Genomic DNA, 27,857 nt, shown 5'->3' on the forward strand with positions numbered 1-27,857 from the left:
TTGTTTGCGCTTGCGTTCGAATCCCTGGCGATAGCCCTGCCGGATCCGAAAAGCTGGAAGGGAATCCGGAGAGGAGACAAAGAGCACAGAGTCTCACTCTATGCAGATGACCTGCTCCTCTATGTCTCAAAGCCACAGGAGGGTCTGAAGGCAATACTGCAAATACTGAAAGAGTTTGGAACCTTCTCGGGCTACAAACTTAACCTGGGCAAAAGCGAGACATTCCCAGTGAACCCAAACGGGGGAGGGACAGAGCTGAAGGGGCTCCCGTTCAAAACAGCCCAGAACAGATTCCGCTACCTGGGGATCCAAATAGCCAGAGACTGGACACAGATCCACAAGTGGAACCTGACCAGCCTGGTGGAGGAAGTAAGAAAAGACCTTCAACGGTGGGGCTCACTCCCACTCTCCCTGGCAGGAAGAGTGCAGACAATCAAGATGAACGTACTGCCAAAGTTCCTCTTCCTGTTTAGATCCATTCCGATCCCAAGGCGTATTCCAAAACGTCGACAGGCTAATCATGGCGTTTGTGTTGGGGGGTAAGAACCCGAGAATTCCCAAACCGACACTGCAAATAGGGAAAAATCAATGGGGACTTGGCCTTACCAAACCTACAATACTACCACTGGGCAGCAACGGCAGAAAGAGTGAGGGGATGGGTACAAGAACCCGACACAGATTGGGTACAAATGGAGGAGGCATCCTGTAAAGGAACAACCCTCTGGGCCCTGGCCACTGCAGCACTCCCATCCTCCTCAACAAGGTACACAACAAGCCCAGTGGTAGCAGCCATGCTGAGAACGTGGACCCAGCTGAGACAACACTTCGGGATAATCAAAATGTCCCCCATGGCTCCTATATGCGGCAATCACAGATTCCCCCCAGCCATGCTGGACAACACCTACAAAAGATGGAGGCGGGATGGGGGCACATTGATAGACGGGGACTTCTACGTAGGACGCAGACTGGCGACACTAGACGATCTGACGAGGAAGTGGAGGCTAGCAAAAGGACAGGAAATGAGACTCCTCTAAATTAAATATTTCTTCCACAAAGAGACAGTAGGGTACCCTGGGTCCCAGAAACACACTACTAGTGGACCTGATAGGCACAAGCAACGAGAGGGGTGGGGCTATGTGCGAAAATATACAGACTCCACTGGACGAGACCAGACATAAATGGGAGGACGAACTGGGGACTGAGGTAGGATGGGGACTCTGGAGCGAAGCACTGAGCAGGGTGAGCTCCTCCTCCTCCTGTGCAAGGCTCAGCCTAATGCAGCTCAAAGTGGTGCACAGAGTGAACCTGACCAGAACCCGAATGAGCAGGTACTTCCAGGAGGTGGAGGACAAATGTGAGCGGTGCCAGAGGGGCCCGGCCAACCACACCCACATGTTTTGGGCTGGCCCCAAGCTTGCTGGGTTCTGGACAGCCTTCTCCGAGGCATTGTCCAAGGTGGTGGGGCTGAGGGTGAAGCCATGCCCAATAGTGGCAATCTTCGGAGTATCGCAGCAGCCAGAGTTACACATGGGGAAGGGGACCAACGTTCGCTTTCCTAATCGCACGCCGGAGAATTCTGTTCGGCTGGCGATTGGCAGCACAACCCACGGCTGCCTTTTGGAATTTCTCCACCTGGAGAAGATTAAGGGCGAAATTCTCCCAAAACGGGAGAAATCGTCAAACTGCCGTAAAACCCGGGCGGGTTTTACGGCATCGCGCCCCTTCCCGACGGGGGACCGATTCTGGTCCCCCGTCGGGGCTAGCAGCCCGACGTCGGAGGCTCCGACAAGTCGGGCTTAACGAAAATCGTTAAACCCGCTTGTCGGACTTAGCGCCGGCTGACGCGTCATATGACGTCAGCCGCGCATGCGCAGGTGGGAAGAATCCACCCGCGCATGCGCGGGTGACGTCATCGCGTTTTTGCGCGAAACCCGCGCATGCGCGGTCCGGGTTGCCCCTCAGCCGCCCCGCGTATTGATACTGCGGGGCGGCGGAAGGACAAATAGTGCGCGGGCATCGGGCCCGCTGCCCGCGATCGGTGGGCACCGATCGCGGGCCCATGGCACCCTTGGCACGGCCGTGGTACTGCCGTGCCAATCGGTGCCATGGTTATTTTTTTCCAGGTGGTCACAACGTTTTTACGAACGGCAGGACCAGGTGTGTTTGCCGTTCGTAAAAAGGTCGTAAAGGGCTGGGACTTCGGCCCTTCTAACAGCTGTGAATCGCTGCCGGCCGTAAAAAAACGGCGGCAGCGATTCGTGTCGGGATTTCGGCGGGGGGGGGGGGGGGGGAGAATAGCGGGAGGGCGTCAAAAAAGTCGGGAAGGCCCTCCCGCTATTCTCCCACCCGTCGTGGGGGGGGGGAGAATTTCGCCCTAAGTACGCCATCCGAGGGTCAGCGGAAGGCTTCCTGGATACTTGAGAGCAGTTTGTCGGTCTGTTCCAAAACCTGTTTGAGGCCAGCAACAAGGCGTATCCTAATAAGAATTTTTTTTAAAACACCAAGATAGATGAGGTGCCAAAAGACTGTGCAACCCGGGGGGAAGGTAGGGAAATCAAATGCCACCCCCCCTTTTTTATTTCCATTCTGTCCGGGAAAATAAAAGAAAGGCACAGCCGGGGGGGGGGGGGGGGGGGGGGGGGGGGGGGGACGGGACAGGGAGCGGGGGGACAACGGTGATGGGGGAGGAACCATAGACCAATCCACTGGGCAACGAACTGCATGTAGGGTCAGTAAAACGAAGGACAAACTGAACCTCTCTGTATAATAAAGGAAATTAGCACGGGCGAGAAAAATGTGATGTGTATATATACAACTGCTTATAAATGTGGGAAATGCCAATAAAAAGATTTTTTTTAAATACATATGGGCAGCACGATAGCACAGTGGTTAGCACAGTTGCTTCACATCTCCAGAGCCCCAGGTTCGATTCCCGGCTAAGGTTACTGTCTGTGCGGAGTCTGCACGTTCTCCCCGTGTCTGCATGGGTTTCCTCCGGGTTCTCCGGTTTCCTCCCACAGTCCAAAGCTGTGCAGATTAGGTGGATTGGCCATGATGCATTGCCCGTAGTGTCCAAAAAGGTTGGTTAGAGCTTAAGTGTGATGCTCTTTCCAAGGACTGGTGCAGACTCGATGGGCGGAATGGCCTCCTCCTGCACTGGAAATTCTACGATTCTATGATTGCTCAGATCCTCCGCAGAAACCACAAGTCATCCAGAGCACTACAACCTCCTGGAGCAGAAGCACAAAGCCCCATCTATACCTGTCACCTCAGCTCTCGCTCAGATTCACCAATCCCAGAGTATCCCAGCTTTCCCCACCTGCAAATCCACCCGTACCTTTGGCTCCTCTGTCCTGTCACAATGTTCTGCAACTCTTAAAGGAGAAAGGTTTACCCATCGGTTTCACATCGCAACCAATGTCACTTTCTGGTTTTGAGAGTGAACATAATGTGCTGGCATTACACGCAATCCTATTGTCATGGAATCTCTAAAAATGTCCAACAGCAGCCTGCTCCTTGCTGCCATTCTACCACTACCCATAAGTCACATTGGAGCAGACAACACTCAGTGGTAGTTCAGTACAATTCTTTTTTAGGTTAAGAAGGGTTTTAATTGAATACGTAAAGGTTACCTTTAGAGTTGGTGATGAAAGGTAAACAATTAAGTAGTCAGCGGATTATCAGTTGGCCTACACTACACAATTAGATGGTGGAAAATAAAAGCTGTGTTTATCTCGTGCATTATTATTGTCCACGGTCTGTAAACACTTCACCAAATTACTTTGGAGTGTTATTTCTCAAACAGAGCACTCATTCTACACAGGAAAAGACCCAACCTTAACAATGAAGTCAATGACTCTTGGATTTTTTAAGGCAAGTTAGCCAGGACACCGAGGCGAGCAACTTTGTCTCTTTTGAGTCGAATCTTGGGATCTCTAAGGTTCACCTTGGCAGGCAGACAACGTCACAGCCCAATGAGTCATCCAAAATATGGCACCTCCAGCAGGCTTTTGATTTAAATTCCTGTCGCCAGTGCGCTGTTAAAATGGTTTTAGCTTTTGAGAATGTTAAATGGAGCTGCAGCGAAATGGGACATCATGATTTGAATGTCTGGGTAGTTAAAATGCCAGACTGTACTGCTTGGCACATTGCGGTACAGTATGTCACAGCCACAACTGATCCAGAAAGACTTTGGTTGGCCTCTGTGGATCATGGAGGATCCAATTGTGCCACTAGACCACGATGAGTGGGGGTTGGGAAGCCAACGTTTGGTAGCCCATTGTTTTATTGGCACCAAATTTTATTGCACCTTTCCTGAAAACACTGGGCGGAATCTTCTGTCTGTTCACGATGCAGGATCTTCTGGTCCCGCCGATGGCGCCCATCCACCACGGTTTTCCTAGTGGTGTGGCGTGGATTCACTGAGAGATCCTATTGACAGCAGTGGGATCATAAGATCCCACTGCCGGCCAATGGCGTGCCATATCCTTCTGCCAAAAGACAAGCTGTGGGGAGGCCGGAGAATCTCGGCCACTGTTTCCAGCTTGAATCTTCCCATACTTCACCTGACTGGCCATTAGTCTAGACAGGAGGTAGAGACAGGTTATTTGGAGGACATCATCCTTGACATTTACATCGACAGATGTCCAGTCTTACTCGCTGGAAGGTATTAGGAGGGTCCCTCACAGGTGGAGTATTCCGAGTGGGGTGGGGGAGGATTTGGGTGCAGGGTTTCAGGAGATGGGGAGGGTTAATGATTGGGTTCCAGGTGGGGGAGGGTGGTGCGGTTCCTGGCGGGAGAGCAGGGGTTCCTGGCAGTGCGGGGGGAAGGGGTTTGGTGGTTTCCTGCCTGGTGGACGTTGGGTGGAGGGTTCTTCACAGCACTGGGGAAGCCAAGGTGAACTCCGAATCTTCTCCCACTGATTACCATATCACATGGTGTAGATAGTCACAATATATTGGGGCAAGGCCATGTTAACAACAACTTTCATTTACATAGTGCTTCCCAAGCTTCTTCACATGGACTTTATTTGTCACTGAGCGACATGGAGAGGTATTAGGTCAGATGAAAAAAACTTAGTCAAAGGAGTGTCTTAAAAGGAAAAAAGAGAAGAGATGGATAGGTTTATGTTGGGAGTGGGGAGGAGGGGGCGAAAATTACAATACTGGGGGCCTGAAAGCAAAGCCCCCATCTTTGGAGCAATTAAAAGCAGAGGTGTACAAGAGGCCAGCATTGGAGGAGTGCAGAGATCTTTGAGGCTCGTAGGTCTGGAGGAGATCATGTGCAATAGATGAGATTACAGTTGCAGTGGAATGTTAGGCCATGGAGGTAGTTATATTTGACTTCACATCAAAGCTATTAATGACCTTTTTTACAGCGGACACCTGCCTCACACCAAGACGAGAGAATTAAGCTTGAGTAATAGCCCGTTATTTTTTAAAGAAAAATGTAAATAAAGTAGCAATCTCAAATGTAATGCCGTTTTAATAAACATGAGTCAAACAATAGAGAAATTATTCCATTAAGTATTGCTTTAAAATAATGTCTATTATTAATAACAGGAGGGTGGAACTTGGCAATAAGAAAGAAAAATGATTTAACTTGCCAGCCTTGGCAATGTGCTTGGAAAAATATTGTTCCACTTTTTCTTCTCTTCCCCATGCTCAGTTTTTGCAAAGGTCTGTTATTTTTACTGCAAGAATTGTTGCGATTGAACTTTGCGCCAGGGCGCAGCCCAGGATGAAAGAAATTATTTTGCCAGTATGGGGCACACTTGAATGTCAAAAGCTTTGTGACTCATGGATCTCCAGTTTTTATAATGTCAGCAAGGCAGATCAGCCAGGGTATGCTCACAGATTGAAAGGGCACAATTTAGCCGTGTTCGCGTCTGCTTTGAAAGTTCTCCTTCCCTATAAGCTACCGCCCAAACACCAAACTTCACTTGATAAATGCTCATGTGGTGCAGTTTTCCAAAGATACAACCGTTAGTCTCTGAGCCATGCCAAGCTGGCCGCTTTCTGAGAGAACAGTGCCCGACGTATTGCTGTAGCACCCTTCAGAACTCCAGGATGCCCCAAGGCACAAGTCAGTGAAGTACTTTTGAAGTTTGATCACTGTTATAATGTAGGAAGTGCACCAAATTCCAAGTTCACACAAGTATTCTGAGTATTGTGTAGTATAATTTATATGGATGCCCATGAATACTATTGCGGTTGAAAATGAGGTCTTCCACCAAACACATTTGAGAGCTACACTGAGTTCAGAGGAAAGGTCATGGACTGTTTCTCTCTCCACCCTTATTGCCTCTTCTGTTGAGTATTTTCAGGACTTTCTGGCTTGATTTGAGAAGCATTGTGTTTGAATATTGTTTGTGGTCATTGGCCACAATGAGGTCCCCTTTGATTGACCTTCACTCGGTTCATTCCTGGGAGCTGGTACCTGGGTGTTGCACAATTGCTGATGCCCATTGCATTGGAATTCAGTAAGACTCATTGATTGGTGAGGATGGAAGAGAGGAAACGCTTTCATCCTCTCGAGCCTCTCTGAAATGTCTCACAGCCCTTCAGGTTCAGGTGAATGAGTTTCGAAGTCTGGTGGGATGTATGACCTGTAGCTCTCGTTTTGGTGGCGTTGTTTGTAGGAGGGAATTTTGATGTGGAACGGGCGAATGGCAAAGTCATTGTCAAATAGTTCCCTGGGATCATTTAAGATTCGCCTGAAGCACTACTTCTTAACTGAAGGGTGACTCGGCTATCAATGCTGCACTTCCTCTGTGGCATTGGAATGGCTCAACGCCCAGGAGGCGGCTTGAGCCGAGAAGCAAGTGTTCTATTATCAAAGGAGAATGCTACAGAAGGAATTTTCTCCACTGTGTGGCCAACATTGAGTTGGATTATCAGTTTGTGCCTCAAAAAAGAACATAATCGGAATAGGCCATTTGGCCCCTCGAGGCTGTCCCATCTTTCAATCAGAACATGGCTGTATCTCGGCTCCACCTTCCGCACTACTCCCATATTCCCTTTGTATCCAAAAATCTATCAATCTTATTCTTGAATATACTCAGCAGAAGAGAATTCACAACTCTTCGAAGGTAGATAATTCCAAAGATTCACAACTTGTATGTTCTATGTCCATGAGTCAAGGCACTTCTCCTCTTTTGAACCCTGAAAAACTGACCTATTTTCCTGAGATCTTGAACCCTTTCCAGCAAGGGTAAATGCCCTCCCAGGATCTGCCAATCCCTTTAAGAATCTTACCGGGAGATGTAAATTCTGGTCCCTTGCTGAATTTACTAGTCTTGGTTTCAAGTTATTTGATAAGGTGAGCCCAGAACATGAGATGGTGATCATCTAGTTGTGCGTCTTTGAGGTTAAGATCCAACAACAGAATACTCATTGCTTAAATAAGACATTCTCAATGCATCACCTGGGTGTTGACATGACCCTCTGTTTGTGTATGCACCCAAATTAATTATCTCCTTTGTATGCATAGGCTGCAACCCATTCATTCTCTGTAAATGTGGTTTCGGGAGTTACCATATCCACTGGACTCTGGAACCTTTCACCAGAAGATGCAAAAACATCAGGACTCAAACCTAGCGTTGGAGCCGGGACAGTTACTTTTTTATTCAGTTGAGCAGTTAGCTCTCCCAATGCTCCGAGTGTTAAATCAATCCTTATTATCAGTGATATCTTAGTCATGGTCACTTGTCCACGGGTCGTGTTACGTCTCTCTCCCTCGCCACTTAAGTAAAGTTTGACTCTAGTGTTCCAGGGCAGCACGGTGGCACAGTGGTTAGCATTGCTGATCTCGAAAAGTGGTTCGAATCTCGGCCCTGGGTCACTGTCCGTGTGGAGTTTGCACATTTTCCCCGTGTCTGTGTGGGTTTCACCCTCATAACCCAAAGATGTGCAGGGTAGGTGGATTGGCCATGCTAAATTGCCCCTTAATTGGAAAAAATAATTGGGTACTCTAAATTTAAAATAAATTAATGAATTAATTAAAAGTTTGACACTAGTCTCCCTGTGTGATATTATACTGTATTTATGATCCCTAATAATCCTGCATTGAATAAAAGAATTGAGGCTTTACTTTAATCAGTGAGCTGGCAAATACCATCTTGCAGACTGAGTTATTGAGTGTGAATTTAACCATAATTTCAATGTTGATTTAGGTTCACCAATATTGAAGGAAGGTCTCAGATTGACATATTGCAGTTGGTGAATCTACCTTATTCCCAATCTTCTCATCCACATCTTTACTGGCCAAACTGGATTGATGCACACACCTGATGTGGTTTCTCTGAGATCATTATTTTCCAGTTTGCACTGGTGACTAATGTCCATTTCCATTTTGCTTCTCCTCTAGGCTCTGAATGGGTTTGTCCTGGTTGTCACAGCAGATGGACTTATTTTCTATGTTTCTCATACAATTCAGGATTATCTGGGATTTCACCAGGTTAGTAGCAAAATGTCACAGAAACTACTCTTGTATTCCGTCTAGTTTAAAGAGCGAGTCTTTGATGACTTGGCAAGAATAGGAATTACTGAAAAAGAAACTGTCGTTAACAGTTAGATCTCCCTGATGCATGTCCTGCTGGATAGGTGTGTTGTAGGGAGTGGAATGGAGCAAAGTGTGAGCTCTGGCCTGTACGGCATTTCCTGCTCTCAGAAGGAAATGACGTTGATGTATAAGAGTTGGCCATGGGCTGGAGAAAGGAGGAATCAGCCATGTTACTCACTGTTGATTATTATGTGATAACCACACTGAAGGGCTGCATACCCCCATGCTGGTATGCGGTTATGTTTTTGTGGCGCATGCTTATGCACCAGGTAAGGACAGATCATGTTCTCTTACGATGACCCCACATTTGTATCCTAGTATCCACATAAAGAATTAGCTCAAATCAGTCCAACTTGAGTGCTGTACGCGTGAGCATTTGTCCATATCTTCAGGGGAGAAACTTCAAGAAGGAAGACGATGAATTGATTGATTCTGTCGTTTCAGGCAGCTGTCACACCCAATTAAATTGTGACTGCTTAAAATTCAGTGACGGATAGGCGAGACACAGAGTTGGGAGTTCGGCAGTGTCGTTCCCGAAACAAAAGAACCTGAATGACTCTTATGAGTTGAACGGGTTACCCATTTCTGTCCCCTTTCTTTCTAACCCAGCAGTTTCAGACACACAACCCTGACCTTATCTGGATGTTGGCCACCTCTTAGATTGAGAATGTCACTTGTCGGCATGATTTGGGCGTGACTGGGTGTCTGAATGTTTCCGATGTGTGAATCAAAATCTGTGACTGTCTAATATTTAAAATATCTGCAACTTCTATGTTTTAAAAACAATATGTAGTCATTGGTTGAGGATACCATCCTTTACATTAGAGTCGAAACTGAAGCTTTCTGCTTCCTGTTCAATTTCGGCCTTCAGAGGAGCCTTGCGCTGCCTGACGCTCATGTTTTCCAATATTTAAGTGAGTGACTAGACTGGATTTTAATAATGTACATCCGCATGCTTTTTATTTGAGCAATAAAAATTAGCCTGACTGGAGTTTCCATTGCTGGTGAAATGTAACTCAGTGGCAGCAACAGGAATGCCCTACATATTCCCTCCTGCTGGCCTTAAATTAATTACAGATTTCTCCAAGGCTTTCTATGGTTGAAATATTTGCATAAGTCGTTAATAATGCCACATATAATTTTAGTTTAATGGTATTTGGTTATGAAACTGAGAGTGTGAAGTTTATTGATTTTCTACAGACCTGCAAACCTCCTGGGCTGAGTTACAGGGGTCAGGCCCCTTACCGGGTCACAGGCCCCAGACTCCCTTGCCACTGCAACCCTTAGGGCGCATTTCTCAGTAAAAACTGTGGTAGCGAGTGGGAATTGCCGCGAGCTTCCTGGCACTCGGCCCAGCGAGGCCGGCAATGCAACGTTTTTTGGTCCACTTAGCGAGGCCTCACGGGCCTCTCACCACAAATAAAGGTTCGCCAGCCGATTCGCCGGGACCACGCTCACCAGCCCCCAGCTAACAAGGTCAAGCAGCACTTAAACTGCACTTGCTCAGCCAGCTCACAACAATGACGCCGAGGAAACCAGCCCCAAGGTTCGGGGACGCTGACCTGTGGAGGCTCCTGGATGCGGTGGAGGCCAGGAGGGGTGTCCTCTTTTCTGGAGGATGAACCATAGGGCAGGCAGTGCTGCCTGGGATGAGGTAGTGGTTGCCGTAAGTTCAAACAGTGTGACCAAGAGGACTCACCAGCTGTGCAGAAAGAAGGTGAACGACCTACACCAGGCAGCATGGATGAGTAGACACCAAAGGCTCACACCTGCGCCTCCCCCCCCCCAACCAACCCTTCATCACCCTTCCGCCCCCATGGAAGCATCCACCCCACAACTCTCCAAGCAACCCCCAGCCCTCCCTCCTCTCTCCCCCTCATCCCACCCCTGCCCCTCCCCCCCATCCCCAACTTCACACCCCCTCGCCCACCACTGCGAACCACACATGTGGCTAACAACGCCCCCTCTGTGTCTCGCCAGACTAGCGGAGGGGTGCCAGACATAAGAATCCTCACCTCCTTCGAGGAACGGGTGGCTGAGGACTGGGTGGTCACCCATGCGGAGGCTTGTGAACGATGCAGAGGTGAGGAACCACCGGGCTCCACCCGGGGGACCCGTCAAATGTGAGTTTTTATTGCCTTACTGGCTGACCCATTCCTCCCACTCACCAAATGTCCATTCTCCCGCAGATCCTCGAGTCGACAGCGCCTGCCCATCCTGGATGACCCCTTCTCCTGACACCGGGGAGAACACCTCAGACGAGAACTCGGCAAGGATGCAACCGTGGTGCAGCACAGCTGTCATTCCCACCCCCCACCAGCGCAGAGACACACACATCGGTGGGAAATATTAGTGATCAGGCTTCTGAGGCACAATCTGGTGTGCATCACACTGCTGCTGATGTACATCAGGTGGAGGTAGGAACTTCCAGGCGAGGCAGCAGTCAGGGGGCTGCTGGATCCCAGGACCAAACCGGGTCCCAGCTGATGCTGCGTCTGTGGAAGTGGGTTACCCGGAGCTGATGGAGACAATCGGGAGAAGCCGGAACATTCTGAGGGAGATGTCAGCATCGCTCTAGCAGATCCATAGATGATTGGAAGAGTACCAGAGGCTACAGGCGCAGAAGATTGGCGCTGGCAATGAGTGTCACCGTGGCAACACTCCGCAGTGTCCACAGAGTGGGGGAGAACTTAGGAGAGCTGATGGCCACCCTTCCCACTCCATGGGACGAGTCCAGCCTGGCACTTAGCAACCCCTCCCCGGACGGCTACCCAGTAGAATTTTACAAGAAGTTCTCTGGGATGCTGGGCCCGCTGCTGGTGAGGGCATTTAATGAGGCAAGGGAGCGAGGTGCTCTTCCCCCAACAACGTCACAGGCTTCGAATTCATTGATCCTGAAGTGGGACAAGCACCCAGAGTAATGTGGGTCATACAGGCCAATCTCCCTATTAAATGTTGATGCCAAATTGCTGGCCAAAATCCTGGCCTCGAGGATAGAGGACTGTGTCCTGGGGGTGATAGGGGAAAACCAGACGGGATTTGTTAAAGGTAGGCAGTTAACAGTCAATGTTAGAAGGCTCCTGAATGTGATTATGATGCCCTCCGACGGTAGGGAGGCGGAGGTGATGGTTGCTATGGACGCAGAGAAGGCCTTCGATTGGGTGGAATGGAAATATCGCTGGGAGGTTCTGGGACGGTTCGGGTTTGGGCAGGGCTTCATTGACTGGGTTTGGTTGCTGTACCAGGCACCGATTGCGAGCGCGCGGACAAACCAGGTGAGCTCGGACTATTTTAGATTGCACTGGGAGAACGAGGCAAGGATGTCCCCTCTCCACGCTGTTGTTTGCCTTCGCTATAGAACCATTTGCGATGGCAATGAGAGCGTCAAAGGACTGGAAGGGGCTAGCCTGGGGGAGGGTGAAATGCAGGGGTTCACTATGTGCAGACAATCTACTCATATATTTCCGACCCGTTTGGGGGATGGGGAGATTATGCGGATCTTGGGAAAATTTGGCCGGTTCTCGGGGTACAAATTGAATGTGAGTATGAGTGAAATTTGTGTGGGGGCAGGAGAGGAGACTGGGGGAGTTGACGTTTAAGGTGGTGGGAGGGAGTTTTCGTTATCTGGGTATTCAGGTAGCAAGGAGATGGGAGCAGCTACGCAAATTAAATCTGTGGGCCGGTTAGTGGAACAAATGAAAGAGGACCTCCGGAGGTGGGACATGCTCCTGTTGTCACTGGCGGGGAGGATACAGACCGTAAAGATGATGGTTCTCCCAAGATTTGTGTTTGTTTTTTCAGTGTCTCCCTATTTTTATTCCAAATGCCTTTTTTAAGCAGGTGAACAGGGTGATATCTGGGTTTTTGTGGGCGGGTAAAACCCCGCAAGTGAAGAAAGTGTTGCTGGAATGGAGCTGAGGGGAGGGAGGGCTGGCACTGCCGAACTTTAGGAACTACAACTCGGTGGCGAATATAGCCATGATTAGGAAGTGGGTAATTAGGGAGGGGTCAGTGTGAGAGCGGGTGGAGGCGGCATCATGTAAGGGCACAAGTTTGGGGCATTGGTAACAGCTCCTCTGCCGTTCTCGCCGGCCCGGTACTCCACAAGCCCAGTGGTGGTGGCGACCCTGAGAGTCTGGGGGCAATGGCGGAAGCATATGAGAGTAGAGTGAGCGTCGGTGTGGGCTCCAATCTATGGTAATCACCGGTTTGTGCCGGGGATGATGGATTGGGGGGGTTTTGGAGGTAGCAGAGCAAATATTGAGAGGCTGGGGGATCTGTTTATTGATAGAGCTTTCCCGGTCTGGAGTATCTGGAAGGGAAGTTTAAATTGTCGAGAGGGAATGGGTTCTGATATCTCCAGGTAAGGGATTTTATGCAAAGGCAGGTTTTTACCTTTCCGCTCCTTCTGCCACAGGGGTTACAGGACCAGGTAGCTTTTAGAACCGGGGTGGGGGAGGGGAAGGTTGCAGAAATTTACAAAGAACTGGGCAGCAGGGTAGCATGGTGGTTAGCATCAATGCTTCACAGCTCCAGGGTCCCAGGTTCGATTCCCGGCTGGGTCACTGTCTGTGTGGAGTCTGCACGTCCTCCCCGTGTGTGCGTGGGTTTCCTCCGGGTGCTCCGGTTTCCTCCCACAGTCCAAAGATGTGCGGGTTAGGTGGATTGGCCATGCTAAATTGCCCGTTGTGTCCTAAAAAGTAAGGTTAAGGGGGGGTTGTTGGGTTACGGGTATAGGGTGGATACGTGGGTTTGAGTAGGGTGATCATGGCTCGGCACAACATCGAGGGCCGAAGGGCCTGTTCTGTGCTGTACTGTTCTATGTTCTATGTTCTAACTCATGGAGTGGGAGGAAACCCAGATAGGGGAGAGAAAACGTAAATGGGAAGATGAGTTGGGAAAGGAGGAGTTAGAGGCGGGTCTGGGGAGGATGCCCTGAGCAGAGTCAACACGTCCTCATCATGTGCCAGGCTCAGCCTGATACAATTCAAGGTGGTTCACCGGGCACACGCGACGGTGGCCTGGATGAGCAGGTTTTTTTGCGAAGAGAACAGGTGTGGGCAATGTGCAGGAGGGCCCGCATATCATGTCCACCTGTTTTGGGCATGCCCAAAGCTCGGGATTCTGGCAGGGATTTGCAGATGTCATGTCCAGGGTGTTAAAGGTGAGGGTAGCACCGAGTCCAGAGGTGGCGGCTTTTGGAGTGTCAGAAGTCGCGGGAGTCCAGGGGGCGAGGGAGGCTGATATTTTGGCCTTTGCCTCGAGACGGATCTTACTAGTGTGGAAGGACCCGAAGCCCCCGAAAACAGGGGTATGGTTACTGACATGGCTAGGTTTCTCAGGCTTGAGAGAATCAAGTTCACCTGAGAGGTTCATCATCAGGGTTCATCCGGAGGTGGCAAACTTTTATCGACTTCTTCGGAGGAAATTGAACCGTCAGCAGATTCACTAAAGGAGAGGGAGCAGGTTAGGGAGCAAGGGGTGGGGTAGGGTGGAGGGAGTTAGACTATGTCGGTCTAGCTTGGGCGAGAACTGTGGGAGATGGAGGGGTGAGCTATGTTTATATCTGTACTTATGTCTTTTGTTATTATAAAACCATAAATGCCTTAATAAAATGTTTTTTAAAAAACTAATCGGAATATGATGACTATTGATACCACAGAGGAGAGAGAGAGAAAAAAATTCCCTTGATCCAATTTTCCCAGTAACAGGAGGCTGGATTCTCCACCCCGCCCCGCCACATTTGTGCTCCGACCCGCCGACGGGATTCTCCATTACGGCGGCTGGTCAATGGGGTTTCCCATTGTGGGGCAGTCCTACACCGTCGGGAAACCCCTGGGCACCGGCAAAACAAAGAAATCCGCCGGTGGAGAATACCGCCCAGGGTGTCTGTCCCTTTCCTACTCAAATAGTTTAGGAATCACCATTATTTTTAATGGAAGGCATTTTAACTGGAAAGTAACTAGATGCCAATTTCACAGTTCAGGGCCGGGATTCTCCCCTACCCGGTGGGGAGGGGGGTCCCGGCGGGATGGAGTGGCGTGAACCACTCCGGCGCCGGGCCGCCCCAAAGGTGCTGAAGTCTCCGCACCTTTCAGGGCCAAGCCCTAACATTGAGGGGCTAGGCCCGCGCCAGAGTGCTTGGCGTTCCGCCGGCTGGCGGGAACGGCCTTTGGCGCCATGCCAGCCGGGCCGAAGGGACTTCGCGGGCCGGCGGAAGTCCGCGCATGCGCCAGAGCATCAGCGGCTGCTGATGTCATCCCCGTGCATGCGGAGGGGAGGGGGTCACTTCCACCTCCACCATGGTGAAGACCATGGCGAAGGCAGAAGGAAAAGAGTGCCCCCACGGCACAGGTCCGCCCGCCGATCGGTGGGCCCCGATCGCGGGCCAGGCCACAGTGGGGGCACCCCCCAGGGACAGATCCCCCCCCCTTCCCCCCCCCCCCCCAAGGACCCGCACGCGCCGCCTGGTCCTGGCAGTAAGGTAGGTGGTTTGATCCACGCTGGCAGGACCAGCATACGGCGGGGCTTCGGCCCATCGCAGGCCAGAGAATTGCCGGGGGGGGGGGGGGTGGGGGGGGGGGGGCCACCGACCGGCGCGGTGCGATTCCCGTCCCCGCTGAATCTCCGGTGCCGGACACTTCAGGACACGGCGGGGGTGGGATTGACGCCGGCCCCCGGCTATTCTCCGACCCGGCAGGAGGTCGGAGAATCCCGCCCCAGGTGCTTTCCAAGTTGAAGTGGAGGACATTAATCATTTGGGAAAGTCCTTGGCAGACTGTTTTTCCTTGTTTTACCAATGCAGAATGTAAAATGCTTACAAAAGATATCATAATGCATGTGTCTGATGACACCATCATGAAAGTGTAAGGCTCTTCTGATTTGATAAAACAACGAGACCGAAGAACAGAAGTAGGCCATTCGGCCCATTGTGTCTGCTCCGCCATTCAGCGAGATCAAGGCTGATCTGATATAATCCCTAACTCCACTTTCCTACCTTATCCCCATAACCTTTGATCCCCATACCCCTTGATCCCTTTCTAATTAAAAATCTGTCTATTTCAGCCTTGAACGTACTAAAGGACCCAGCCTTTCAGCCCTCTGCATCAAAGAATTCCACAGATTCACTACCCTCTGAGAGAAGAAATTCCTCCTCATCTCTGCCTTAAATGGGCGACCCCTTACTCTCAGATTATACCCTCTGGCCTTAGACCCTCCCACCAGAGGAAACAACCTCTGAGTCTTCACCCTGTCAAGCCACCAAGAATCCTTTATGCCTCAATAAAGTCACCTACTCAACCTCTCCTCATCAGAAAATCCCTCCATTCCCGGGATCAACCTAATAAACCTTATCTGGACTGCCTCCAATGTCAGCATGTGTTTCGTTAGATAAATCATCCAAAACTGTTCATAGTATTCCAGGTGTGGTCTAACTCGTACCTTGCATTGTTTCAGCAAGACGCCTCCATTTTTATGCTCCATTCTCTTTGAAATAAAGGCCACCATTCTATTTGCCTTCCCAATTACCTGCTAAACCTGCATGCTAGCTTTTTGTGATTTATGCATGCGAACCCACAAATCCCTCTGTACTGCAGTCTTTCTCCATTTAAATAATATTCAGATCCTTTATTTTTCTGACCAAAGTGCTCTTTCCAAGGGCCGGTGCAGACTCGATAGACCGAATAGCCTCTTTCTGCACTATAAATTCTATAACTCCACATTTTTCGACATTGTATTCCATCTGCCAAGTTTTTGCCCACTCACTTAACCTGTCGATATCTCTCTGTAGACTCCTTGTACCATCCTAACCACTTACCTTCCCACCTATTTTTGCGTCATCTGCAAACTTGGCAATAGCACATTCACGTCCCTCGTCCAAGTTATTAATATATATTGTGTAAATAATTGTGGCCCCAGCATGAATCCTTGTGTCACTCCACTAGATACAGGTTGCCATGCTGAAAATGCCCTCTTTTTCCAACCCTCTGCCTTAGATCAGTTAGCCAATCTTCCATCCACGCTACTGTACTACCCCAACACCATGGGCTCTTTTCTTATTAAGTAGCCTTTTTTGTGTGGCACCTAATTGCAAAATAAAATGCTTTCCAACTATATTGCAATGAAGGCCATCTGATGTTGAGATTCAGGAGGAGAGGGAAGGCCATCCTATGAGGAGAGATTGAGCAGAGCTCGCCCAGGGAGTTTAGAAGAATGAGTGGTGATCCCATTCAAATGTGTAAAATTCTTAGATTGTTTGGCAGAGTTGACGCTGACAATGTCCGTCCGTCCCCTAATCCCCCCCCCCCCCACACACACACACACACACACACTGGCTGGAGAACCTAGATCGGGATCATCAACTCAGAATAAAGTGGGGTGATCATTGCTCGGCACAACATCGAGAGCCGAAGGGCCTGTTCTGTGCTGTACTGTTCTAAATCTTCTAAATCTAAAGGGTCAGCTATTTCTGACTGAGCTGAGGAGAAATGTCTTCACTCGGAGGATGGTGAATCTTTGAAATTTTGGATGCTCAATGATTGGGTATGGTCACGCTGAAGAACGATAGATATTTGGGTAGTTAGGGAATTAAGGGGCTTGGGGAGCTGGAGATAGATGAAGTTCAAGTTAAAGATTAGTCATGATCTCGGTGAACAGCGGAGAAAGGTGTGGAGTCCGAATGGCCTACTCCTATCTGTTAGCTTCTAATGTTTGAGAATGAGTCCGCGCTAAGCTTGTTTCATCAATCTGAAGGGTTTGATGTATTTTGTATTGTCAGACTGATGTCATGCACCAAAGTGTGTTTGAACTGATTCATACTGAAGACCAGCAGGAATTTCGCAGGAACCTTCACTGGGCCTTGAACCCGCCAACCATGACCGAGGCAGAGAAAACTCTCGCAGGCAAGTGGTGGAAATATTTCTCTTCACACTTTCATCTTTCTTTCTTTCGCGATCTTTTGGATAAAGTCCATATTGCAAAAGAGTAGTCGGAGACGAGGCCAACCAAACGGGGACATTTAGAGAATGCTGCATTTCGGGTTTTAAAAGCTGTGAGATGGAGCGGTGCGGGAGGGGTGGTTGAGGTAGAACAATGAGAAGGGGAGTGGGATATTCTTTTAAAATTTATTCTTGGGGTGTAAGCATCACTGGCAATGTCGGCATTTACCACCTCTTCCAAACTGCCATGTGCCACTGGCATTGGGCTTTTCTACTTCAGCTGAGTGGCTTGTTCAACCATTTTGGAGGGCAAATGAAACTCAACCCAAGTTCATGTGAAATTGTTCACATGTTGACTCGATGGAGATGGACTGCAGGTTTCCCACCCCAAAAGGTTGTCGGTGAATCAGTTTGGGTTATAAAAGTCTGACCGTTTCAAGGCAATCTTTGTCAATACTGACCATTTGTTCCCAGAATTTTCATCAGCTGATTTCCAAATCCTTAAACGAGGATCTCATGGCGGGATTTGAACTCACTCTTCCTGGATTAGTAGCCCAGACCTTTGGTCAGGCAATACAACCACTGCACCAGCATGAACAGCTGAGGACTTGAATGGAGGAAGGATAGGTGGAATAAAGATCAGGGGAATGATTGTGAGTGTGAGACATTGGGAATGGGAAAGGGAGGGAGGGTTAATATTACCTGATAATCTTGTAAAACTTGGTGTCTTTTACATGACCCCGGACGATGATCAAAATGATTTGGTCTTCCAGGCATTGGTAATAGTTAAAGAGATCCTCAAAGTTTTCTCTGCAGGACAATGGGTTTCTTTTGGGCTCATTATTAACATGGAATATTTGTAAATCCAGAAAATATATGACTCCTGAATTATTTTGTGCCTGATCAATGTGCTTGAAGTGAATGGGGCGTTTGGGGAAGGATTGGTCACTTCAAGTACTTCTAAAAATTATTCCAGGCCATTATTTGTTTCTGCTGAAACACCATCTGTTGAAGGAAATGCATGGACCCATGTGCATGTTCAAAAACTGTGGGCGGAATTCTCCACAATGGCCGACGCCGTCGTGAAACCCGGAGTGTTTCACGACGGCATCGGAGGACGCTCCTCGCCCCCTATGCCCCCCCCCGGGGGCTAGGAGCGGCGTTCCGTAAATCGCCGGGCCTTGACGCTGGCGTCAAGGTGGCGCGCCGAGAATGACGCGGCCGGCGGCGCCTAATGACGTCAGCCGCACATGCGCAGGTTGGCCGGCTCCAACCCGCGCATGCGCGGTTGCCGTCTTCCTCTCTGCTGCCCCGCAAGATGTGGCAGCTTGATCTTGCGGGGCGGCGGAGGGGAAAGAGTGCGTCCCTTTGAGACGCCGGCCCGATGATCGGTGGGCACTGATCACGGGCCAGTCCCCTCCCGAGCACGGCCGTGGTGCTCGATCCCCTCTCCGCCCCCCACAGGCCCCATACTCACTATTTGCGCCATGTTCAAGCCGGCAGCGACCAGGTGTGGTTGCCGCCGGCGTGCACCGGTCGGGAACGGCAGGCCGCTCGGCCCATCCGGGCCGGAGAATCGCGGGTCGCCGTGAAAAACGACGACCCGCGATTCTCCAAGCAGCGTGTCGCAAAACGCGACACACCATTTTGGGGGGGGGTGGGAGAATCACAGGGGGTGCCAGAGCGGCCCTCCCGCGATTCTCCCACCCGGCCTGGGCAGCGGAGAATCGCACCCTGTATGTCTGTCACATCTCAATGTACCACAGTTGGCAGTTTCACACATGCAAAGTCAATGTCACATTTGGATCTCTTTGGATTAAATATCATTAATGATCAATCAAAGACATTTATAATGAGAGGGACAGAAGTCGCCATTTCCTATCAGATTCTTACGATTTTGGTCATCTGGCCTCTTCCCAAAGGTTGAGCTGGGGGTTTACAGATAAACTTTCCTAAATGTCCTCATGATGTGCCTATTTAAAGCTCAGATCAGAATAGGTGAATCGTTCAGATAGTCTCAATAGAATGGGCTGCATCTTCTCCTTAGCATCATGAACTGTCAGTTGCGGGCAGCAAGGTGGTGCAGTAGTTAACACTGCTGTCTCATGGCGCCGAGGTCCCAGGTTAAATCCGGCTCTGGGTCACTGTCCGTGTGGAATTTGCACATTCTCCCCGTGTTTGCATGGGTTTCATCCCCACAACCCAAAGATGTGCAGGGTGGGTGGATTGGCCATGCTAAATTGCCCCTTAATTGGAAGAAAATGAATTGGACACTCTAAATTTAAAAAAAATGAACTGTCAATTGTGCTATTTTGGGTCTCTGACCCTATCACCTACTTCCCTTCACAGAATACATGTATGTCCGTGAGTCATGGGGTGGGCCTGGTTCAGATCTGCCATCACCCGAGGTAGGCCCAAGGCAGTGGTGGAAGCAGACAGGTGCTATATAGAAGGCTCCATTCTCTGGGACTTTCGGCTCAAACCCTTCACATGCTTCTTTAGCCCTCTCGCTCTCAGCCCTTAGCTCAGTGTGAATGACCACTTAATGAGGTTGAGGTTTCTAATTCTGTGATGTACTTTTCCTGTGATCTGCTTGACTGTTTATTTCACCAACGTTAAGAGGTGTTGCAAGGATTAAAGCCTTATTCATTGATGCAATGAAAGGCTGTGTTTAGTTATCACTTCAAAGAGGTTGTAAGATCAGCAGTTTTCTGCAAAAGAGATTTTCGAAACCTGTTCACTCATTTTGACAGTTTCAGGAGAATTTCAAAGATTTGCCAGTGTTATTTTTTGGGCTCATTGGTCCTGTGCATGGTGGATGCTGAAAGAGTGGATAAGGAAAATACATGGGAGGCATGGACGGGGCATGTGTTTACAGCGGAGGCATGGAGATATAACAAGACCGTTGAAATTTGTCAAAAAGCTCCCGACACCTCAGCAAGTTCACCCCAAGGTTTACAGATGGACTCGCCTGCTGGGGTCCCTGCAGGTTTCCAAATCCCTCCTGTTACAATGAAAATAGCTTCGGTGGGGGGGGGGGGGGGGGGGGGGGGGGGGCTAATGGTCACTCCCCATCTCAGAGAGATGAGGCCAGAGTTCTTCCTGTCATTGACCTCTTCTACTGTGGGATGCATCGTACCAAAATCCAGTTCTGACTTAATCTGAGCAGCAGATTACAAAGCAACCCTGCCACCTCAACAAACATCCAGCCCAGGAATACTGAGATTAATTGTTGAGATCAGTTAACTCGGCCGTTTCAGAGAATTGAACCTTCGCTGGGTCGATCAGGCATATTCTGCTGTATTTTCTTTGAACGTTCTGCTGTCCTGAGATATATGAGAGCAGCCTGGAGAGATGGGGCATTGCCAATTGACCTTCTTTGCAGCAGTATAGTGGTATTCACTGGTGCTTACTCTGCAAGGACAGCCAGCAGTGGCACACGTTAGAGGAGCAGTTTCTCTATCACTTTTACAGCACAGTAAGAAGTCTTACAAGACAAGGTTAAAGTCCAACAGGTTTGTTTTGAATCATTGGCACTGCTCCTTCCTCAGGTGAATAAAGAGGTAGGTTCCAGAAACATTTATATAAATAAAGTCAAAGATGCAAGTTGATACTTTGAATGTGAGTCTTTGCAGGTAATTAAGTCTTTACAGGTCCAAACGGAGTAACTGGAGAGAGGGATAACCCCAGGTTAAAGAGATGTAAATTGTCTCAGGCCAGGACAGTTGGTAGGATTTCTCAAGCCCAGGCCAGATGGTGGGGGGTGAATGTAATGTGACATGAATCCAAGGTCCTGGTTACCTGCAAAGACTCACTCCGAAAGCCAGTGATTCGAAACAAAACTGTTGGACTTTAATCTGGTGTTGTAAGACTTCTTATTGTGCTCACCCCAGTCCAACGCCGGCATCTCCACATCACTTTTACAGCAGTTTACCCAATGTTTAAATTATGCTTCTTTCTCCAACACTATTTTCAGGTGATAAAGTTACCTCGACAGCTGTAATCCCCTACAGCCCTGAACAGTTACCACCAGAGAATACGTCCTTTCTCGAGAGGAATTTTGTTTGTCGGTTTCGTTGTTTGTTGGATAATTCATCCGGTTTCTTGGTATGTTACTGTTTTCAATCACTGAAAGTGAAAGGTTTACCATTTGTGATCTCATTGCTGGAAAAGAGATTTTTGACTCAGCCAATCAACTTGCCAACTAATCAACACCCCTTTCTCATGTAGTATAAATAGTTGTGATTATTTGAAATTTGGTTTTCTCGTGTTTGTGTTTGCCTCCTCCTGCTTCTCAATCTTCATTTCTTATGTTCCATCTGAGAGTTGCTTTATGGGTTCTGCGGTTGCTGTGGTACTGCAATTAATCTTCGTTGACCCTCTGCTGATGAATTTGCAATGACATCTCCCCTGCCTAAAGGATTTTGAACTCTCAGCGATGCTATTCAGGTCATATAGCGCAGTGTTTATTCCTGGGGTAACACAGAGCAGATGAGCCAGTGAGATCATTGTCTCTGGAGCTTATAGAATGTGACTGAGACACAGAACCCCCCCCCCCCCTCCATCCCCCATCCCCTCCCGACCACCAAGTTTGTTGTGAAATATGGGCTTTAAGCTAGATTGTTGTGATATTGGATGTCCACGGGATTTGGCATGCATCCCGAGTTGAAGTGACAAGTTTTTTTTTCTGTAAACGGCTATTTCGGTGTTAGCAACACAATTGGTAAGTATCTATGTACATCAGTTTTGAGAATGCCTGTAGCAATCCAGATGTGTTACCTCCAGCTGTCAAAATATGTAAAAGAGAACCACCCAGATTTTACAGGGTTTTCTTTGACAGCGAACAGTCAGCTCTCACCACCATTGTTCCTGAAACTGGCCGTGACTTCAGGATTTAGCGCAATGGGCAGGTTAAGGACATCCTGAAATTGGGATCTATCACTCACCGTTGCCACCACCTTGTTCACTCAGCTGTAACTGGGCTTATAATGCTGATCTGAGTGGTATTGTTGAACAACGTAAGAAGTCTTACAACACCAGGTTAAAGTCCAACAGGTTTGTTTCATACACTAGCTTTCGGAGCACTGCCCCTTCCTCACCTGAGGAAGGAGCTGCGCTCCGAAAGCTCGTGTTGGACTTTAACCTGGTGTTGTAAGACTTCTTACTGTGCTCACCCCAGTCCAACGCCGCCATCTCCACATCATTGTTGAACAACATAACTGGCTCTGAAAAGAGAATTTTATATGTGTGAAGAGTTGTTAACTGTCTCCGTTGCGTTTTTATAAATTTGTTCATGGGATGTTGGCGTCGCTGGCCGGGTCAGCATTTATTGCCCATCCCTGAGGGCACTTAAGAGTCAGCCACATTACTGTGGATCTGGAGTCACATGTAGGCCAGACCAGGTAAGGGTGACAGATTTCCTTCCCTGGGACATTAGTGAACCAGATGGGTTTTTACGACAGTTGCCATTGGTTTTGTGGTCATCACTAGACTTTTAATTCCAGATTTTTATTGAATTCAAATTGGACCATGTGCTATGGTGGGATTTGAACCCTGATCCCCAGAGCATTACCTTGGGTCTCTGGTTTACTAGTCCAGTGACAATACCACTACGCCACCGCCTCCCCTAATTGGGTTAATTCGTACATTTTTTTAAACTACTTTTTTTAGATTTAAGTAATTTTTTTAAATGACATTTCAGCTAGTCCCATTTTTTATTTCACTTTGTATAATATTTTGAAAAAGAGATTTGATTTTAAAGCTTTTCATTTCCTGGCAGTTGTTGGAGGCAGAACCAGACTGTTTTCACCCTTGGATTTGTATGTCACCCTGAGTTGAGCTTCCGACCACATAGCCCCCCCCCCATGTCTTTAAAACCATTGACTTCCACCTTTGTAACTTCGCCCAACTCTGCTCTGTCCCAGCTCATCAGCTGCTGAAACCCTCACCCACATTTCATTCCTTCGAGCTCCCCTCATCAGAAGACTCGGCTCCATAAGAACTTGGTAAGCAGCGTGGTATTGCCTTGAACTGATAAGTAAAAGATAATACAGTATCTCTCTCAGGAGTAAGAGGCTAATTAGTTCTTCACGTGAAAAACACTTGGAACGGGATTTTCCGGCCGTCCCACTGAGGAGTGTTTTCCGATATTGGAGAAGGATCACCATTGGCCACCAGAGGGATCCTCCAGACCCGCCGATGTCAATGGCATTTTGGGTGGCTCGCCCATCCCTGCAGAACCCGTCATCGGCGGAGAGAGGTGGCCTTAAGCAGGAATAGAAGATTCTACTGGCAGGAAGAGTCAGAAAATCCCTTCCTTGGTTTGGGGGGAGGGGGGAGCAGCATTCCATAAGATTAACAGTAGTTACAGATGCAACTGTTAAGTCAATAAAAAATGGTGCTTTTCAAAAGTTCAAGATGTACCTTTGTAACTCTTCAAAGCTGCTTTTACCTTTTTCAGAAAACTATTTGTTTTGCCTTTCAACAGTTTTAATGCTAATTACAGTCAAAATAAATCCATGCCATGTGTCTTTAATTTAAATAAAGCTAAACATTGACATAGAAGCATTCCTTAAATCTCCCACTTTCTGGAGCTCAACCTTAAATTGAAATATACAGATTTTTAACAACCACATTCACATTCTCATATTAACTTGAGGTTCAATAATCACACACAATTGCTCGAGTCATATTCACGCTAATCCACCTTAATATATTGGATTTGTTATTACACGTTATTAGGTGTGTGAAGTTTGTGAGATCATCCAGACGTCACAAGGTAGAGAGTGTTCACAGAATTACATAACCACGAAAGTGAGCACCCAATGAAAAACAGTTTTTGTAGTTTGAGTGTGTCCTGACAGAATATACTCTGACCATAACCTGGCAGGACATAATCCCGAATGCGGCAATCCTTTCAAAAGCCGAGCTCTCAAGTGTGTTTGCACGAATCAAACAGGCAGTCTCGATGGATTGGACACGGCAGCAGGATGGAAGATGGTCACATACTCAAAGACTTCCTTTATGGTGAGGTAGATGGAGCCGGTTGGCAAGTCGGATGCCCTAAACTCCAATCGAGGATGCTTGCGAGCATGACATGAAGGCCCAGCAGCTGATGTCAGAGGGAGATGATGACCCTGTCTGTGGGCAGGAGTACACCATCACGGTGGCTACAGTGGTTTGGCAACAGGTGTCAACCCACAACGTCACTTGGTAGCTTTGGGTGCTGCTTCTAGTGGAAGAACCTGCCTCTGAAGGTTTGGCCTTCACACCCATCAGCAAAGCAGCACCAAATGAAGATACCCCACCTGATATAATCGTTTGCTGCATGCATAATCGTCTCTCATGGATGGACAATTCAAACAACAACATTTATTTTAAATAAATTTAAAGTAGCCAATTATTTTTTTCCAATTCAGGGGCAATTTAGTGTGGCTCATCCGCCTAACCTGCACATCTTTGGGTTGTGAGGGTGAGGCCCACGCAACGGGGAGAATGTGCAAACTCCACAAGGACAGTGACCTGGGGCCAGGATAGAATCTGGGTCCTCAGCGCCGTGCGGCAACTTGCTGCCCAACCTTTATAATTTGATCAATCATTAGACACTCAGAAATCTCAATTTCAGACCCAAACACTGCAGGGCCCAATATTACGAAATTAACTTATTTGTACACAAATATAGAGAAAACAATTTGAAACAGCATATGCTCATAGTAAATCTAACTATCAAAATGACAAAAAAGATTTAAATTATTTTAGCTTGTAAAAAATCTTTTGGTTGGAATGGAGGAAGGAGAGAAGCCAAAACTGGAATGGGAGGTGCTTACAAGAGCCACCCTATCACTGACCTTACCTTAGGATGTGAACACATTGGAGAGGGCGCAGAAGAGGTTTACACGATTGGTTCCAGGGATGTGAAACTTCAGTTCTGAGGATAGATTGGAGAGGTTGGGGATTGTTCTCCTTGGAGAGAGGAAGGCTGAGAGGAGATTTGATAGAAATGTTCAAAATCAGGAGGGGGGCTGGACAGAGTAGACAGGGAGAAACTGTTCCCGCTCGTGAAAGGATCAAGAATGAGATGGCGCAGATTTAAAGTTCTTTGCAAAGCAAGTAAAAAGTGATGTGAGAAAGAACTTTTTCACACAGTGAGTGCCTGGAAGTGTGGTGGCAGCAGGTTCAACTGAGACATTCAAGAGGATGTTAAATGGTTATTTGAATAGAAAAAATGTGTAGAGGTACGGGGAAAAGGCAGGGGAATGGCACTAAGTCACTGTGCTCATTTGGAGAGCCGGTGCAGACACGATGGGCCAAATGGCCTGCTGCGCCGTAACAAAACTGTCATACTGCAATCTTCCCACCCTCTTCCTTTCATTTCCTCAAAACCGATTGAGTTTCCAACTTTTCTCAGTTCTGATGAAGGGATACAGACCTGAAATGTTGATTGTTTCTCTCTCCGCAGATGCAGCTCCCTGACCTGAGTATTTCCAGAATGTTCTGTTTTTATTTCAGAGTTCCAGCATCCACAGTATTTTGCTTTAGTGTGAGAGAGATAAATGGGTCATTTCAAGTTGGCAATTTTAACTGGTCAAGTGCCACAGGGATCAGTGCTGGGGCCTCAGCTATTTACAGTCTATATTAATGACTGTTGGTGATAAGGCACAAAAAAGGAGTTGAGGATTATCACATTAGATCAGTTGTGATCTCACTGAATGTGGAGAAGGCTTGATGTGCTGAATGGCCTACTTCTGCTCCTATGTCTTATGGTCTTACGAACTTGGTTGAAGAGACCAACTGTATTGTAGTCAAAATTTACTGAGGAGACAAATGTGGATAGAAACACTGTGGGGGACACAAAGTCCTCAAAGAGTTTTAGATAAGTTAAGTGAGTACATAGAACATAGAACATTACAGCGCAGTACAGGCCCTTCGGCCCACGATGTTGCACCGTCCTGTGAAACCCTTCTAAAGTCCCTCTACACTATTCCCTTATCGCCCATATGCCTATCCAATGACCATTTGAATGCGTTTAGAGTTGGCGAGTCCACTACTGTTGCAGGCAGGGCATACCACGCCCCTACTACTCTCTGAGTAAAGAACCTACCTCTGACATCTGTCCTATATCTATCTCCCCTCAATTTAAAGCTATGTCCTCTCGTGCTGGACATCACCATCCGAGGAAAAAGGCTCTCGATGTCCACCCTATCTAATCCTCTGATCATCTTGTGTGCCTCAATTAAGTCCCCTCTTAACCTTCTTCTCTCTAACGAAAACAGCCTCAAGTCCTTCAGCCTTTCCTCATATGATCTTCCCTCCATACCAGGTAACATTCTTGTAAATCTCCTCTCTACCCTTTCCAATGCTTCCACATCCTTCCTATAATGTGGCGACCAGAACTGCACACAATACTCCAAATGCGGCTGCACCAGAGTTTTGTACAACTGCAACATGACCTCATGGCTCCGAAACTCAATTCCTCTACCAATAAAAGCTAACACACCATACGCCTTCTTAACAACCCTCTCAACCTGGGTGGCAACTTTCAGGGATCTATGGACATGGACACCGAGATCTATCTGCTCGTCCACACTACCAAGAATCTTACCATTGGCCCAGTACTCTGCCTTCCTGTTATTCCTTCCAAAGCAGGGGGCAGCAGGGTAGCATGGTGGTTAGCATAAATGCTTCACAGCTCCAGGGTCCCAGGTTCGATTCCCGGATGGGTCACTGTCTGTGTGGAGTCTTCACGTCCTCCCCCTGTGTGCGTGGGTTTCCTCCGGGTGCTCCGGTTTCCTCCCACAGTCCAAAGATGTGCGGGTTAGGTGGATTGGCCATGCTAAATTGCCCGTAGTGTCCTAATAAATGTAAGGTTAAGGGGGGGGTTGTTGGGTTACGGGTATAGGGTGGATATGTGGGTTTGAGTAGGGTGATCATGGCTCGGCACAACATTGAGGGCCGAAGGGCCTGTTCTGTGCTGTACTGTTCTATGTTCTATGTTCTAAAATGAATCACCTCACACTTTTCGGCATTAAACTCCATTTGCCACCTGTCAGCCCAGCTCTGCAGCTTATCTATGTCCCTCTGTAACTTGTAACATCCTTCTGCACTGTCCACAACTCCACCGACTTTAGTGTCATCTGCAAATTTACTCACCCATCCTTCTACGCCCTCCTCCAGGTCATTTATAAAAATGACAAACAGCAACGGCCCCAAAACAGATCCTTGTGGCACACCACTAGTAACTGGACACCAGTCAGAGCATTTCCCATCAACCACCACTCTTTGTCTTCTATCAGCTAGCCAATTTCTGATCCAAACTGCTAAATCACCCTGAATCCCATGCCTCTGTATTTTCTGCAATA

The 27,857-nt window shown here is 48.3% G+C and overlaps 1 protein-coding gene across 5 annotated transcripts in view; it reads left to right on the forward strand.

Annotated features, from left to right (window-relative positions):
• The window catches only part of ahr1b (aryl hydrocarbon receptor 1b), a 217,215-nt gene that overhangs the window by 140,872 nt on the left and 48,486 nt on the right, over positions 1-27,857 (forward strand). For 4 of the 5 annotated variants that reach the window (XM_038788103.1, XM_038788107.1, XM_038788112.1 and 1 more), the window contains 3 exons: positions 8,369-8,458; positions 17,340-17,463; positions 21,476-21,606. In XM_038788103.1, the coding sequence (XP_038644031.1) occupies positions 8,369-8,458; positions 17,340-17,463; positions 21,476-21,606 (345 nt within the window). The remainder of the gene's footprint in view (positions 1-8,368; positions 8,459-17,339; positions 17,464-21,475; positions 21,607-27,857) is intronic. The other variant, XM_038788110.1, reaches the window with a different exon arrangement.

This window comes from Scyliorhinus canicula, chromosome 2, assembly GCF_902713615.1.
Source record: "Scyliorhinus canicula chromosome 2, sScyCan1.1, whole genome shotgun sequence".
Classification (NCBI taxonomy): Eukaryota; Metazoa; Chordata; class Chondrichthyes; order Carcharhiniformes; family Scyliorhinidae; genus Scyliorhinus; species Scyliorhinus canicula.